Genomic DNA, 17,616 nt, shown 5'->3' with positions numbered 1-17,616 from the left:
TGGGATCTTCCTGGACCAGGGCTCGAACCCGTGCACCCTGCATTGGCAGGTGGATTCTTAACCACTGTGCCACCAGGGAAGCCCCGTGGTCCTCTCTTGATACCTACTGACTTGTCTCCATCTGTGCTGCCACCACCCAAGTGGAAGCCAGCATCCTCTCTCAGCGGGAGCCCTGTGATACCCTTTAACTGGGTTCTCCTTGTCCAAGCAGCAGCCTCTATCTATCTATCATCTATTATCTATTTGTCTATCTGTCCTCTATTACCTCTCTCTCTCTCTCTCTCTATCTTCCCGTTTTGTTGAGAAATAATTGGCATACAGCACTGTGTATGTTTAAGGTGTCCAGCATAACGGTTTGACTTACATACATGATGAAGTGATGACCACAGTAGGTTTAGTGAACCTCCATCATCTCATATAGATACAAAAGAAAAGAAAAAGAACTAGTTTTTTCCTTGTGATGAGAACTCTTAGGATCTACTCTCCTAACCACTTCCCTGTGTAACAAATGGCAGTATTAGTTATATTAATCGTGTGGTACAGCACATCCCTAGTACTTATTTATGTTATAATTGGAAGTCTGTACCTCTCGTCAGCCTTCATCCAGTTCCCCTCCTCCGCACCCCTATCTCTGGTAATGACAAATCTGATCTCTTTTTCTATAAGTTTGTTTGTCTTTTGAAGTATAATTGACCTACACCACTCTGTTACTTCCTGGTATACAGCATAGTGATTTGAAATTTCTGTATATTACAAAACGATCACCACGATAAGTCTAGTTACAGCGTGGGGAATATAGTCAATAATAACGTGATATCTTTGTATGGTGATAGATGCTAACTAGAGAAATGAACTTTAGATCAAAACCCTCAGTGGCTTCCTGTTGAACTTGGTATAAAATCCACATGGGCCTGGAGGTCTGCCCTCACCTGTCCCTTCAGCCTCCTGAGCCAGTTTTCCCATTGTCACCATATATTGCCTTCGAGAAGACACCGGAAAAGGGACCCAGGAAAGTGCCTGCCCTGACTTAGATGGTTTTGGGGCCTGAACGTTTGGTCTCAGTATTCGACCCTTACGCCTGTACATCTCTTAGTGTAGAGGATGTAGGACTGCACGTTGTAGCCTGAGAGTCTGTATGTGTAGACCAAATACGTACTTGCACTCTTAATACAGCAAATGAGTGAAAAATGTTAGTGAACTATAGGATTTAGTTTTATTTTCTGACTTAGCTTATATCAGGGCTGAAAAAAACCTCCAGCTGCATTCAGGCAGTAGGATTTTTTTTTTAGTGCTCCATTTTTTCTAATAAACTGTTGTGAGACAAGAAAATCTCCTTTCTACCTCTATGCTTTTGTCCCTACCAGCCTCCTCGCCTCTCCCCACACCTGCCATGCTCTTTCCTTGGACATTTGAGCTGTGGGCTCCCCAACCCTGGACAGTGGAGGGCAAGGCTGTTGAATGGGGATTATGGTGAGGCGGTCAACTAAAGGGTTTCATTCTTTTTGGAGGGGCCAAGAGGGTGTGGTTGAATTTATGTAAATATGCGTACAGCATATCGTGCATAATTTATGTAAATGTGCACACAGCCATACCGTGCATAATTTATGTAAATATGCGTACAGAGCACGCTGTAATCAGCACACGCCCGGTGCACGGTGTATACGGTGTAACGCGCGTCTACGGTAATGTGCCTACAGTGTAATTCACCCACTTTCTCATGGCTCATCTGTCGTCTCTGCTCCTTTGTCCCAACTCAGGAGGCAACCTTTCCAAACAAGACTGGACCATCCAGTGGCCCACCACGGAGACGGGGAAGGAGAACAACCCCGTGTGCCCCCCGGAGCCGACCCCGTGGATCCGCACCCACCTCTCCCAGAGCCCCAGGGTCCAGTCCAAGTGCGTCCAGCACTACTGTCACGCCAGCCCCAGCCCGGGGCCCCCCGTGTACACCCACGTGGACAGGCTCACTGTGGACGCCTACCCGGGTCTGTGCCCGCCCCTACCACTGGAGTCGGGCCACCGGTCCCTGCCTCCGTCGCCCCGGCAGCGGCACACGGTCCGCACCCCGCCGCGCACCCCCAACATCGTCACCACCGTGACCCCGCCCGGCACGCCACCCATGAGGAGGAAGAACAAGCTGAAGCCCCCGGGGACCCCGCCGCCCTCCTCCCGGAAGCTGATCCACCTGATCCCTGGTTTCACGGCCCTGCATCGGAGCAAGTCCCACGAGTTCCAGCTGGGTCACCGCGTAGACGAGGCCCACACGCCCAAGTGAGTGCATTTGGTGGGTTCCCGGGGGCAGCTGAGCCTCCCAGTCAGGGAAGCTTCAAATCAACTTGTATTTCCCTCCTCCAGTTGAATGAAAGGTGGATTTTCCCTAATGGCTGGTCCAGAATTTCCCAGAAATGACCCCTTTTAATACTATTAATGCTGTAAAGTAGGGGTCGGAAAACTATAGCCCAGGAGCCAAATCTGAATTTATTGCAACGCATCCAGATTCGTTCCGTTCTGCTTTGTCTGTGGATGCTTTCCTGCCACAATGGCCGAGTTGAGGGTGGCCCGAAAAGCCGCCGTCTTTACCGTCTGGCCCTTTACAGGAAAACTTGCCAGTCCCTGCAGAATCTATCCTAGCGCGGCCCCTAGATATAAGACGCCAGCTGCATACGCACCTTACGGTTTCTAGTAGCTGCCTTAAAAGAGTCAAAAGAAACGAGTGATATTAACTTTCATGATATGTCATTTAACCCAATATAGTAAAACGTGATCATTTCACAGTAGAATCAGTGTAAAGTATTATTACGGAAATACTTCGCATTCTTTTCTCCACACTGAGTCTTTGAAATCTGGAGGGTATCTCACACCAGCAGCTCAGCTCAGTTCGTACTGGCCACCTTCCAAGTGTGGACTGGCTGCCTGTGTCACGTGGCTGCGGTGCTGGATGGTGCTGCCCTGACCGACCCTGTGCCTGGGACTTGCTCTGTGTTTATACCTGAGATACATGCCCAGGTCTGCTGGGGGTGGGAGGGGGCTCAGGGAGCGGATGAGTGGACTGTCAGAGCAAAGGTCGTCCCACAGAAGCTGCAGGTGGGGCCACAGGCACCCAGGGGAGAAAAGTCCTGAAAGTTGACATGGGTTGTGCCTGGCTCTGACTTGCGGGGGTGGGGGGTGGGGGCGGTGGGGGGGTGGGGGGCGTAGGTGGGACTTGCTGCCAGCAGAGGGCGACACGGCATCTGTGGCTGTATGCTGGCTAATGAGAGAAATGGGGCAGCTCCCTCCAGGGCCCCTCAGAGGCTGACTGTGACCTGGGTCCCTTGCAGGTTTTTGAGGTCTCAGTGTATTAAAAATGGAAGAAATGCTAAACAGGGTCACAGAAGTGAGTAGCACGTTTTAAATATTTACCTTTAACAAAATTGCATCTGAGGCATAGAAGATAAAATGGTTATGGGTAATCCTATGAGGAGATGCGGGGAAGAGTCTAAATTTGGGAACTGTCGTGTGTGAAAGGCGTGGACCCCGGGTCTGGGAGCTCTGAGGTGGGGCAGCCACTGGGGAACGGCTCACTGCATTTCCATTTCAACGATTTCGCCGGTGTTTCATGAGCTCTCGCTACCATATGCGGGTGAATCTAAGACGTTGATGGTAAGGTACTTCCTGTGTGCATCTTAGAATTGATGAAATGTGTTGTGTTCTAGACTCTGGGCTAGTCGGCAGGGTACAATGGAAAGGAAAAAGACATAGCCCTTGGCCTCGTGAAGACTGACACTAATCCAGTAACCACACATAGGTGTTATAATCTTTTTTTTTTTTTTTTTTTTTTTGCGGTACGCGCGCCTCTCACTGTTGTGGCCTCTCCCGTTGCGGAGCACAGGCTCCAGACCCACAGGCCCAGCGGCCATGGCTCACGGGCCCAGCCTCTCCGCGGCATGTGGGATCTTCCCGGACCGGGGCACGAACCCGTGTCCCCTGCATCGGCAGGCGGACTCTCAACCACTGTGCCACCAGGGAAGCCCCAGGTGTTATAATCTTATGTCCAGTATTTACGAACAGTGTTACAGGCTATCAGGAGAAAGTGCAGGATGCTGTCAGAGCTTGTGGAGCTGATTGAGTTTGCACTGGCAGGGAGCTGGGTGGGGGGACTGGGGAGGGTTTGGTCGGCGTGGCTTCCAGAAGAACTGTTTGGACTGAAGGTTAATTAGGGATTAAGATGGTGGAAGGGGTGGGAGGTGTTTCAGGAAGGGAGCATGACCCATTGGAGAAACTGATGGAAGGCCTCTGTGGCTAAGGGAGCAGGCAGGTGATGCAAGAAGAGACTCCTGGGTTAGGCAGGTGGCAGCACTGTTCACAACAGCCAAAAGGTGAAACAACCCGAGTGTCTATCAGCAGATGAAGGGATGAACACAGTGTGGTCCATCCGTACAATGAAATATTATTCAGCCATAAAAAGGAATGAAATTCTGACACCTGCTACAACATGGATGAACCTTGAAAACGTTATGCTAAGTGAACTAAGCCAGACACGAAAGGACAACTATGGTATGATTGAACTGATGTGCGGTGCCTAGAATAGGCAAATTCACAGAGAGAGAAAGTAGAATAGAGGTTGCCAGGGGCTGGAGGAGGGGAATGAGGAGTTAGTGTTTACTGGGTAGAGCTTCAGTTTGGGAAGTGGAAAAGTTCTGGAGATGGATGGTGGCCATGGTGGCACAACAATGTGAATGTACTTAATGCCACTGAATTGTACCCTTAAAAATGTTTAAAATGGTAATTTTATGTTATATATATTTTACAACAATGATGAAAAAAGAGACAGGAAAACCAGGCATGGGCACACTTTTTCTGTAAAGGGCCAGATAGTAAATGTTTTAGGCTTTGCAGATCAAGTGGTCTGTGTCATCTCTGCCATCGTAGCAAAAGCAGCCACAGACAATAGCTGAATAAGCGGCCGTGGTGATGTTCCAATAAAACTTTATTTAAAAACAGGTGCCTGGCTACATTTGGCTCACTGGCTGTAGTATGCCCTGGCAGAAGCCTTGTTGTAGGCAGTGATTCTCCCTTCTAAGGCCTTAAAGTGATTTAAGTGGAAGACACGATCAGATCTGATTTTACGAAGGTTCCTCGAGCTTCTGTGTGAAATCTGTAGTGGAAACATACCACTTCACCAGACATATTTGGGACATCAGAGACTTAACAGAGGGTTGATGCTTTTCTGATTGGAGTTGGACTTGATTTTTATGGTTTTTTTATATAAATTTATTTATATTTTACTTTATTTTGGCTGCGTTGGGTCTTCGTTGCTGCGCACAGGTTTTCTCTAGTCGCGGTGAGTGGGGGCTACTCTTTGTTGTGGTGCGTGGGCTTCTCATTGCGGTGGCTTCTCTAGCTGCGGAGCACAGGCTCTAGGCACTCAGGCTTCAGTAGTTGTGGCGCATGGGCTCAGTAGCTGTGGCTGGTGGGCTCTAGAGCACAGGCTCAGTAGTTGTGGCACACAGGCTTAGTTGCTCCGCGACATGTGGGATCTTCCTGGATCAGAGCTCGAACCCGTGTCCCCTGCATTAGCAGGAGGATTCTTAACCACTGCGCCACCAGGGGAGTCCTTATTTTTATGGTTTTGTGAGAGCCAGAGAGACTGGCTGCTGAGACCTCAGGATGTGGGGAGGGTTGCAGGAAGGCTAGGAACGCAGGTTGCTGCTGTGGAAGGTGGGAGGGACATTTGGGGTCTGCTGGCCATGGTTTCCCCAGACTGTGCATCTCCCTCACTCATCGCTGTGTTGATCACAGAGTGAGGTGGAATTTGACCAGAAGGCAGAACCTGGCTTGACAGACACACGATCTTTTAATCTACAAGCTGGGGGCGAAGTGAGACAGGCTGCCCTTTGCCTGTTTGTTTTTTGCCCCAGCATTATTGGGATGTAATTGACAAATAACACTGTGTAAGTTCAAGGTGTACAATGTGATGACTTAGTACACACACGTATCACGAAATGATTACCACAATAAGGTTAGTTAGCACATCCATTACCTCGCATAATTACCTTTTTTCTGTGGTGAGAACAGTTAAGATTTGCTCTCTTAGCAACTTTCAAATGCTAACAATATAATATTGTTAAACAGTCAACATATGGTACGTTAGATTCCCCAGAACCTATCCTTGTAACTGGGAGTTTGTACCCTCTGAACAGCATCTCCCCATTTTTCCCACCCCTAGTCCCTGACAACCACCATTCTACTCTCTGTTTATATGAATTCAATGTTTTTAGATTCCACATATAAGTGAGACCATGCAGTATTCGTCTTTCTCTGTCTGACTTATTTCCCTTAGCATAACGCTCTCAAGTTCTATCCATGTTGTTGCAAATGGCAGGATGTTTTCTTTTCTGTGGTTGAATAATATTCCTGTGTGTGTGTGTGTGTGTGTGTATGCCATGTTTTCTTTATTCATTCATCCATGAATGTGCATTTAGGTTGCTCCCCTATCTTGGCTATTGTGAACAATGCTGCAATGAACATGGGGGTGCAGATATCTCTTTGAGATGATAACTTCATCCTCTTTGGATATATACCCAGAAGTGGGATTGCTGGATCATATGGTAGTTCCATTTTTAAATTTCTGAGGAAACTCCATACTGTTTCTACAGTGGCTGCACCAATTTACATTCTTAGCAACAGTGACCAAGGGTTCCCTTTTCTCCACATCCTCACCTACACTTGTTATCTCTTGTCTTTTACATGGTAGCCTTTCCAACAGGTGTGAGGTGATATCTCATTGTGGTTTTGATTTGTATTTCCCTGATAATTAGTGATACTGAACACCTTTTCATATACATGTTGGCCTTTTGTAAATTTGTAAATCTTCTTTGGAAAAATGTTTATTCAGGCCTTTTGCCCATGTTTTAATTGGATCCGTTTTTTTTTTTCCTATTGAGTTAGTTGTAGGAGTTCCTTATGTATTTTGGTTATTAACCCCTTATCAGACATATGGTTTGCAAGTATTTTCTCCCATTCTGTAGATTGCCTTTTCATCTTTTGACTGTTTCTTTTGCTATGCAGAAGCTTTTTAGTTTGATATCGTCCCACTTATTTATTTTTCCTTGTGCTTTTGGTGTCATACCCAAAAAAATCATTGCCAAGACCAGTGTCAAGGAGCTTATTTTTTTGGTCTATTTTTTAAATTGAAATATAGTTGTTGTATAATATTATATAAGTTACAGGTGTACAATATAATGACTCACAATTCTTAACAGTTATACTCCATTTATAGTTATTGGAAAATATTGGCTATATGCCCCATATATTGTACAATATATCCTTGTAGTTTATTTTATACCTAATAGTTTGTACCTCTTACTGCCCCACCCCTATGTTGCCCCTCCCCCTTCCCTCTCCCCACTGGTGACCACTAGTTTGTTTTCTATATCTGTGAGTCTGCTTCTTTTTTGTTATATCCACTAGTTTGTTGTATTTTTTACATTCCATTCCACATGTAAGTGATATCATACAGTGTTTGTTTTTTCTCTGACTTATTTCACTTAGCATAATGCCCTCCAAGTCCATCCATTTTGCTGCACATGGCAAAATTTTGTTCTTTTTTATGGTTGAGTAGCATTCCATTGTATATATGTACTACATCTTCTTCAGCCAGTCATCTGTTGATGGACACTTAGGTTGCTTCCGTATCCTGCCAGTTGTAGATAATGCTGCTGTGAACATTGGGGTGCATGTATCTTTTTGAATTAGTGTTTTTGGTTTTTTTGGATATACACCCAGGAGTAGAATTGCTGGGTGATATAATAGTTTTATTTTTAGTTTTTTGAGAAACCTGCATATTACTTCCACAGTGGCTGCATGAATTTACATTCCCACCAACAGTGTACAAGGGTTCCCTTTTCTCAAGGAGCTTATTTTAGTGGGCTGTGACCAGCATTAAAAAATATGAAATAGACTATCCTAGACTAGATTATATTGGAATGCATTGCATGTAGTGAGGCTAAGTATTAATATTGTTTTGTGAAACTTATGTCAGATATACAGTCATCCCTCGGTATCCACAGGGCATTGGTTCCAGGACCCACCAAGGAAACCAAAATCCACATATCTCAAGTCCCATCGTTGGCCTTCCATATCCACAGTTCCAACCACAGATCATGTATGACTTATTGGAAAAAAAAAATCCATGTATAAGTGGACCCACGCAGTTCGAACCCACGTTCTTCAAGGGTCAAACCCACTGTATATAGTGGGTTTTTTTATTCTGGGGGTTCTTCCCACTCGGGACAGCTTTGATTTGGGAATAAATCCCACTGGGGCGTGGGTGAGGAGGCTTGAGAAGTCAGCCTTTTACGCTGCGGAATGTAGCCAAAGGCACTTGCAGAATTACTCGGCTCATTCTGGTTTCGGTTGTATGCTTAATGTCTGGTTTCTTCTCTCCTTCTCCCTGGTAGCCCTGCTGGGGATGGTTCTTTGTTGCCAACTTGGCAATTTTAAGCCTACTTTTATTTCCTCTCCATGGGATGAAGTGGGGTTTCCGACGTCACAGGTCTTTCTGAACAGAACTGAATCTTTCAAAACCATTGGTTCCTGTGAGCTTTCCAGCACCAGTACCCTGGTGGGTGCTGGGTGGGAGGAAGACTGTGTTTGAGACCAGTAATTCTTGGCACTCTCAGGTGTACCCACAGTGCTTTTCAACAGATGGTCTGCTCGGCTTTCAGTCCTGTCCCCAGTAGTACCTCATGGGCATTTGTAGAAAAAGCAGGGCAAGAAAACGAGACTGTATGAGCTATAGTATGTCTCTCATCACTGGTAGCCTTGCAGTCCAGGTACGTTGAGCTGGATCAGAACTGTTGTGATTGGTATTGGCCAAAACCGTCTCTCCTGCTGTGTATGCATTCTCAAAGTCCTTTTTACTTTCTTCTTTTCCTTTTGTTCTTTTCTTTTGTTTTGCATTTGAATTTATGAGTGTGATTTTACTCCTGTGGCACTACCAAAACACGCACACATATACACATGCATGCATACACAAACAGAGGGAAAAAAATCCTATTTTTTCCCCTGGTAAAAGTAATACCTGACTGTTGTGGAAATTGAGACAACACAGGACACATGAAGAAAGTAGAAAGTATATGCTGGACCTTTTGTTTTATACACACACACATAACATGCATTCTCACAGGGGTGAAATCACCCCTAACTGGGCACAAATGGGTTTTTAGGGGAGAGAGGTGGGGAAAAAAAACCTTGATATAATAGTTTGCAGATCTCCGTAGAGTCATATACATAAATAGATACCCAGTTTATCTGTGGTATTAAAATTTCATTGGGAGTTGGGGGTCACGATTGGAAAAAAATATCTAAAAAGCTTCTTTAAGGGGTCATTGAAAAAAGGCTGGGAAACACTGACATAGATCTGTGGATATAATCCTATAGATAGACTTAGGCCTAAACATTAGGGGTTACTAAGTCTCCCCAGTGTTCTTACCCATCTCTCTTCTCCCTCTGGCTTTGTGGACACACTTACATAGGTAAGCTGGCGCTGATTTCAGACATGTGGAAAGTTGAGGGAGCAATCTCAGGGATTCTGGTCCTCTTGGCCTTCAGTCCAGGGATTCCACGGTTACTGTGTTGGAAAAATGAAAAACCTAACAATTCTTAAGTGTGTGATGAGTTGTCTGTCTTTTGATTCCCCCGTTTGTCCACCCAGCACATAAATGGCTTGCTGTCTTTTGTCAGAGCATCTGCAAGGGTACACTGGATTTCTGTGAACTGAATCACATTTTAAATGCATAAGAGTAGCTCAGTATTAAAAAGGAATCCTACTGTAAATCCCCCTTTTTTTGCAAATTCTTTTAAAACATAATTTCCAATTATAATTTTAACTACAGAAGTGACTCCCAGATAAGCTTTGTTTTGAAAATAAAAGCAGTATAAAATGTAAGCCATCCAGGCTCAAAGTCCCCTTCCCCTTGCCATAGAGAACATCTAGAGCTGCTCTTAATACATTGATAAAAGTCCTTGTGTACATATGTTGTGTTTGTATGTGTATCTATAATATGTCTACTTCCCTTCCTTCGTTATTGGAACCACACTGTATGGCTTTCCCAATGTGACTTGCCGTTATTAGTTCTGCATAAATATAAATCTTCCCTTTATGACCTTCATACCTTATCTCCTTTAGAAATTCTTCTGTCTCCTCAAAGCTCATCTAGAACATTCCTGGGTTCATATCTCTGCTTTCTGGGGCAGAGTGTGAAAGCCTCAGCTGACCTGGGAGCAAAGAGAACGGGCTGGATGGAACCCATACTCGATCCTCACTCTTGACTCTTCATTCCAGTGAATTCACATTTCTGTATCTGAGATATCGGTGCCATTTGTAGCTTGTATGAGAATAGGCTTTCCCCCACAGATTCCTTATGTAAATAAGAATTCAAGGGGGCTCTTTTCATTTACTTTAGAAAACTAATTATGGGCAAACACTCAGACACACTGACACACACCTACAGATCATTGTGCTAATTATTACGACAAACTCTACTATATTTATAAGGGCAAGAGAGGAGTGATTGGTTTTATATCACAGCGTATTTGTTAAAATAGGAAGGCTTCTACTGGGCTCGTACACAGGGTTCTTTTAGGTCTAATTAAGCATTTAGACACATGAGATTAATACTGACCACACTTGGCATCTGACTGACGCACGGCAGCAACAGGCGTCTCTTCTGTGGGTCCTCGGGGGCTGCTCTTCCTCGCCCTCACCTCCAAGTGGCCATTCAGGTGCAAGGTGGTGAGGTCCACATTAAGCAGGTGTGGGAACCATCCTGGCTTAGGGAACAAGAGCTCTCGTAAAACCTCCATCAATATAGCTCCTAGGGTCCCTGCAGGGGTCATGTCATGCTACTCAAGGATCCCCAAGGCTGTGGATTCCTTACCAGGAGTTTCAAGTTCATACCAAGAACTCCCATTCGGTGTACAATTCACCCATCAGAGGCAATTCTACCACGAGCAGTGTGGTCTATTAACAGAGTTGACATTGCCCCTTTAGATTCGAAGGATTAGAGCTAGAAAGTCCACCCAAGGTCAGTTGCACTTTCGGAAGATGAACAAGTTGAGTTCACCCTTCACCCTTCACCCACAGCTTCTCTTGAAAAATCCTTTCATTTTTATTTATTTTATTTTATATTAAAAAATTTTTAATTTATTTATTTGGCTGCTCTAGGTCTTAGCTGCGGCACTTTTAGTTGAGGCATGCAGGTTCTTTTTTTGTTTTTAACATCTTTACTGGAGTATAATTGCTTTACAATGGTGTGTTAGTTTCTGCTTTATAACAAAGTGAATCAGTTATACATATATCCCTATGTCTCTTCCCTCTTGTGTCTCCCTCCCTCCCACCCTCCCTATCCCACCCCTCTAGGTGGTCACAAAGCACCGAGCTGATCTCCCTGTGCTATGTGGCCGCTTCCCACTAGCTATCTGTTTTACTTTTGGTAGTGTATATATGTCCATGCCACTCTCTCACTTCGTCACAGCTTACCCTTCCCCCTCCCCGTGTCCTCAAGTCCATTCTCTATTAGGTCTGCGTCTTTTTTCCCGTCTTGCCACTAGGTTCTTCATGACCATTTTTTTTTTTAGGTTCCATATATATGTGTTAGCATACGGTATTTGTTTTTCTCTTTCTGACTGACTTCACTCTGTATGACAGACTCTAGGTCCACCCACCTAACTACAAATATCTCAATTTCATTCCTTTTTATGGCTGACTAATATTCCATTGTATATATGTGCCACATCTTCTTTATCCATTCATCTGTTGATGGACACTTAGGTTGCTTCCATGTCCTGGCTATTGTAAATAGAACTGCAATGAACATTGTGGTACATGACTCTTTTTGAATTATGGTTTTCTCAGGGTATATGCCCAGTAGTGGGATGGCTGGGTCATATGGTAGTTCTATTTTTAGTTTTCTAAGGAACCTCCATACTGTTCTCCATAGTGGCTGTATCAATTTACATTCCCACCAACAGTGCAAGAGTGTTCCCTTTTCTCCACACCCTCTCCAGCATTTATTGTTTCTAGATTTTTTGATGATGGCCACTCTGACCTGCGTGAGGTGATGCCTCATTGTGGTTTTGATTTGCATTTCTCTAATGATTAGTGATGTTGAGAATCCTTTCATGTGTTTGTTGGCAATCTGTATAACTTCTTTGGAGAAATGTCTATTTAGGTCTTCTGCCCATTTTTGGATTGGGTTGTTTGTTTTTTTGATATTGAGCTGCATGAGCTGCTTGTAAATTTTGGAGATTAATCCTTTGTCCGTTTCTTCGTTTGCAAATATTTGCTCCCATTCTGAGGGTTGTCTTTTCATCTTGTTTATGGTTTCCTTTGCTGTGTAAAAGTTTTTAAGTTTCATTAGGTCCCATTTGTTTATTTTTATTTCCATTTCTCTAGGAGGTGGGTCAAAAAGGATCTAGCTGTGATTTATGTCATGGAGTGTTCTGCCTGTGTTTTCCTCTAAGAGTTTAATAATGTCTGGCCTTATATTTAGGGCTTTAATCCATTTTGAGCTTATTTTTGTGTATGGTGTTAGGGAGTGTTCTAATTTCATTCTTTTATATGTAGCTGTCCAGTTTTCCCAGCACCACTTATTGAAGAGGCTGTCTTTTCTCCAATGTATATTTTTGCCTCCTTTATCAAAGATAAGGTGACCATATGTGCGTGGGTTTATCTCTGGGCTTTCTATCCTGTTCCATTGACCTATATTTCTGTTTTTGTTCCAGTACCATAGTGTCTTGATTACTGTAGCTTTGTAGTATAGTCTGAAGTCCTGGAGCCTGATTGCTCCAGCTCCGTTTTTCTTTCTCAAGGTTGCTTTGGCTATTCAGGGTCTTTTGTGTCCCCATACAAATTGTGAGCTTTTTTGTTCTAGTTCTGTGAGAAATGCCATTGATAGTTTGATAGGGATTGCATTGAATCTGTAGATTGCTTTGTGTAGTAGAGTCATTTTTACAATGTTGATTCTTCCAATCCAAGAACATGGTATATCTCCAACTATTTGTATCATCTTTAATTTCTTTCATCAGTGTCTTATAATTTTCTGCATACAGGTCTTTTGTCTTCTTAGGTAGGTTTATTCCTAGATATTTTATTCTTTTTGTTGCAGTGGTAAATGGGAGTGTTTTCTTTTTCTTTCTTTTTTTTTTTTTTTGCGGTACACAGGCCTCTCGCTGTTGCGGCTTCTCCCGTTGCGGAGCACAGGCTCCAGACGCGCAGGCTCAGCGGCCATGGCTCACGGGCCCAGCTGCTCCGCGGCATGTGGGATCTTCCCAGACCGGGGCACGAACCCGTGTCCCCTGCATCGGCAGGCGGACTCTCCACCACTGCGCCACCAGGGAAGCCCTGGGAGTGTTTTCTTAATTTCACTTTCAGATGTTTCATCGTTAGTGTATAGGAATGCAAGAGATTTCTGTGCATTAATTTTGTATCCTGCTACTTTACCAAATTCGTTGATTAGCTCTAGTAGTTTTCTGGTAGCATCTTTAGGATTCTCTATGTATAGTATCATGTCATCTGCAAACAGTGACAACTTTACTTCTTCTTTTCTGATTTGGATTCCTTTTATTTCTTTTTCTTCTCTGATTGCTGTGGCTAAAACTTCCAAAACTATGTTGAATAAGAGTGGTGAGAGTGGGCAACCTTGTCTTGTTCCAGATCTTAGTGGAAATGGTTTCAGTTTTTCACCATTGAGGACGATGTTGGCTTGTCCTATATGGCCTTTATTATGTTGAGGTAAGTTCCCTCTATCCCTACTTTCTGGAGGGTTTTTATCATAAATGGGTGTTGAATTTTGTCAAAAGCTTTCTCTGCATCTATTGAGATGATCATATGGTTTTTCTCCTTCAATTTGTTAATATGGTTTATCACATTGATTGTTTTGCATATATTGAAGAATCCTTGCATTCCTGGGATAAACCCCACTTGATCATGGTGTATGATCCTTTTCATGTGCTGTTGGATTCTGTTTGCTAGTATTTTGTTGAGGATTTTTGCATCTATGTTCATCAGGGATATTGGCCTGTAGTTTTCTTTTTCTGTGACATCTTTGTCTGGTTTTGGTATCAGGGTGATGGTGGCCTCGTAGAATGAGTTTGGGAGTGTTCCTCCCTTTGCTATATTTTGGAGGAATTTGAGAAGGATAGGTGTTAGGCATGCAGGCTTTTAGTTGCGGCATGCAGGATCCAGTTCCCTGCCCAGGGATAGAACCCGGGGCGTGGAGTCCCAACTGCTTGACCACCAGAGAAGTCCCAAATCCTGTCATTTAAAAAAATTATTTATTTTAAAAAAGATTTATTTACTATTTATTTATTTAATTTACTTTTGGCCACGTTGGGTCTTAATTGTGGCACGTGGGATCTTCGTTGAGGCATGCGGGATCTTTCGTTGCAGCACGTGACCTTCTCTCTAGTTGTAGCACGCGGGTTTTCTCTTCTCTAGTTGTGGTGCTTGGGCTCCAGGGTACATGGGTCCTGTAATTGTGGTGCGTGGGTTCCAGAGCACGTGGGCTCTGTAGTTTGCGGCACGCAGGCTCTCTAGTTGAGGTGTGCGAGCTCAGAGGTTGTGGCACGTGGGCTTAGTTGCCCCGAGGCATGTGGGATCCTAGTTCCCTGACCAGGGATCAAACCTGTCCCATGCATTGTAAAGTAGATTCTTTACCACTGGACCACCAGGGATGTCCCCCAATTCCTGTCATTTTTAAACACTGCAATTCACATTGAATTTCTTATTTTGAATTAGTGAGGTCTTTAACAAAGGCTTTTATAATTCATATAATAATATATAACATGTTTATTATATATAACATAATTTATAATTATCTGCTGTAAAATTTATGCGTATCAGTTTTTTGGTTAAGTCTTGTCATTACTTTGCATAAGAAAGTTCTGTTGACAGCCGCATCTTCCCATTCACCCTTGACCTGTGCCCTCTGGCCTAGAGTACAGGCCCTCTCCCCCAGGGCTGGAGCAAGAGTCGGCTGTTACCCTCATGGAGACCTCTCCCTTTCCCTCAAGCTGCAGTCCTGTGATGACTCCAGGGAGACTCATTTAGAGTAAGTTTGGCTTTCCAAGTATCAGTGGGACCATCTCTCTGTTTTTGCCCCAGAGGCTTATAAAAACACCAGCTATGAATCATCCATTGCTACACTCCTACTGACAGAGCAGATCTGAAGTTCCACAGTGAAAATGTAGCTGGACGATGTGCTGATTTTATTACGACTTCTTATGGTGAGGTGTGTTGTGGTTTGAGGAACAGGTATTTTGTTTGAGGTTTCTTGTTATTTACAAGGAATAACTGAATTTATTATAGGTGAGATTTGTTCTGATCTATGTAGAGTCATTTTGCTTCCCCAGTGCCTGCCTCTGTCTCTTGTTATTTCTTTTTAAGGAGTTGAGAGTTTCCTAGGAGCCCTTGTAACAACTCCTTTTGGGTAGCTCTCAGTTTTAGAAGGAGCCAAGGTGAGTCCCAGCTTTACTGCCGACTAGCCTTGTGACTAGAAACAAGTTGCATAGGAACTGTTGCTTCCAATGAGAGGAGGCTGTGTCTGCCCACTTCTTGGGGCAGGAGAGGCCTAGCGCATCCCCCCTGGGCTGGATGTTACCTGCAGCTTTGGTGGACAGACCCTGTGCACACCAAGTCCTGCCTCTGGCCCCTGTGCCTCTGCCTGGGGGCTTCTTTGGGCCAGTGGAGCATGTTTTGCTTGAGTGCAGGGCAGCCCATGCCCCCAATATGGACAAGAGTTCGTGCGTAAATATGTCCTCCGTGGGGCCACTCTGACATGTGTACTCTTAAAGGGGCCTCACAGGGGCCACACTCCAGTTGCCCACAGTGGTTCAGACCCACCCCCCCAATAACACACCTTCTATGGGCTTTCTTTCCTTCCCTGCCTCACCTTTCCACTTCATCGTGCTTCCTGGGACCGCCTCCCAAGTATCCTGCTTCCACCCTAGAATCTCTCTCAGGGCTTGATTTCGGGGGAAGCCGAACTAAGACAGGAATAAAGGTAATCAGTCATTGATATAGTCACATTAAGTTCTACACACGGCTGTGCGGACACATTTTTACTCAGTTAAAAGATTTGCCGATTGAATGATTATTACAATAATGGAAATCATAGCTGTCACATATTGTATTGCTTATTTTTGTTTTTTTGTTTGTTTGTTTTGCTTATTGTATGCTGACACTTTACATGGTGTGTTTTATTTAATCCTCAAACATTCCGTTTTACAGTCAAGGAAATTGGCTTTAAGGAAGAATGTGCCTCTTCCAAACTCATTCAGACTAGTTAAGTACCAGAGTTGGGGTTCCTTCCAACCCAAAGTTCATGGTGGTGTTGGGGGATGGGGTGAGTAGGGACCATGGGCTCTGGAGCCAAGGGGCCTGGTTTGCATCCTGACTTCACCACTTCCTGGCTGTGTGACCCCAGGCAAGATGATTACCCTCTCTGAGCCTTGGTTTTCTCATCTGTATAATGGGGCTCATATGGTACCTAGTTCATAGTGTTGTTGGAAGAGTTAATATATGTCAGGTGCTTAAAACAGTGCCTAACCCATAGCAGGGGCTAAATAAGTGCTACTCATTGTCTCTATTTTAAAAATATCAGAATCCATGATAATAACCTTGGTTGTTTGTAGGTTTCCTGCAGGGAAATAATCCATTAATAACGCTGTGAGGCATAGAAAAGAGGGTCTGACAGGAGCCCCCACTGCTTTTAAGGAGCTTCAGTTCTAGTTCGAGAAGACAGGCATATTGTTAAGGCATAATCTTAATAACGTAAGTCAGCTCAAACATAGAAATAGATTTGGAAATAGAGAAGAAACTTACAAATTTGTTGCCTCCGGCCCCAGGCTCTGTCTGAGCGCTTCCGCACAGGGCAGCTGTGAGGGGTCACATTGCCATGGCTTTCCTCTGTTTCTTCCCTTCCTGTGAGCTGAACTAGAAAACCTTTCGGCTAGATCTCAGACCTTCCATAAGCCAAGCTCTAGGCTGGAACCAAGGAGAAGTTCATATCATGCTTTAAGCGGGGCATTGCTTTCTTTTCCTCCCGTGGGGTGGGACATGTCATGTGACTGATACGGTCTTATAAGTTAACCAGCCCACAGTCTGTAACCCAGTTACAGTTGGTATGGGTCTTGGGACCCAGAACACATGGATACATGGGAAAAGTATCACTGTAAGTTCAAGGAGGTAGAGAATTGATAATTATTGAATACATGTATGGAGGACCTGGCACTCCACATGTGTTAGGGTAATTGCTTCTCAAAGTAAATGGGAGGAGAGGTAGTCATCTTTATCCCCATTTTACAGACGAGAAAACTGAGGTTCAGGGAGGTTGCCCAGTGTCATGCAGCTTTGTCTGCAGCAGAGACAGGATGGGAACGCAGCCTGACACCAGAGCTCTTGTTACTGTGCCATGGTGGATGCAGCTTGCACCAAGCAGATGGTGCAGAGACCAAAGATTATAGATATCAGGTGTAATAGGCGAGCACGAGGGCTTGCTTGCTGGCTTGGGACAGTTAGAACCTACAGATGGGGATGGGGGGAATAAAGTGAAGGGGGCAGAGGATTCAATCGAT

At 44.4% G+C, this 17,616-nt stretch overlaps 1 protein-coding gene across 1 annotated transcript in view; it reads left to right on the top strand.

The window, feature by feature from the left end:
- KSR2 (kinase suppressor of ras 2) overlaps window positions 1-17,616 on the top strand; it is a gene marked incomplete at both ends in the record, with an annotated part of 399,400 nt that overhangs the window by 148,969 nt on the left and 232,815 nt on the right. The window contains one exon of the mRNA XM_082852603.1: window positions 1,758-2,271. Within this exon, the coding sequence (XP_082708729.1) occupies window positions 1,758-2,271 (514 nt within the window). The remainder of the gene's footprint in view (window positions 1-1,757; window positions 2,272-17,616) is intronic.

The sequence above is a fragment of the Leucopleurus acutus genome, assembly GCF_964270905.1.
Source record: "Leucopleurus acutus genome assembly, chromosome: 13".
NCBI lineage: Eukaryota > Metazoa > Chordata > Mammalia > Artiodactyla > Delphinidae > Leucopleurus > Leucopleurus acutus.
The sequence above is the reverse complement of the archived record's forward strand: the minus strand, read 5'-3'. Positions and strand labels throughout refer to the sequence as shown.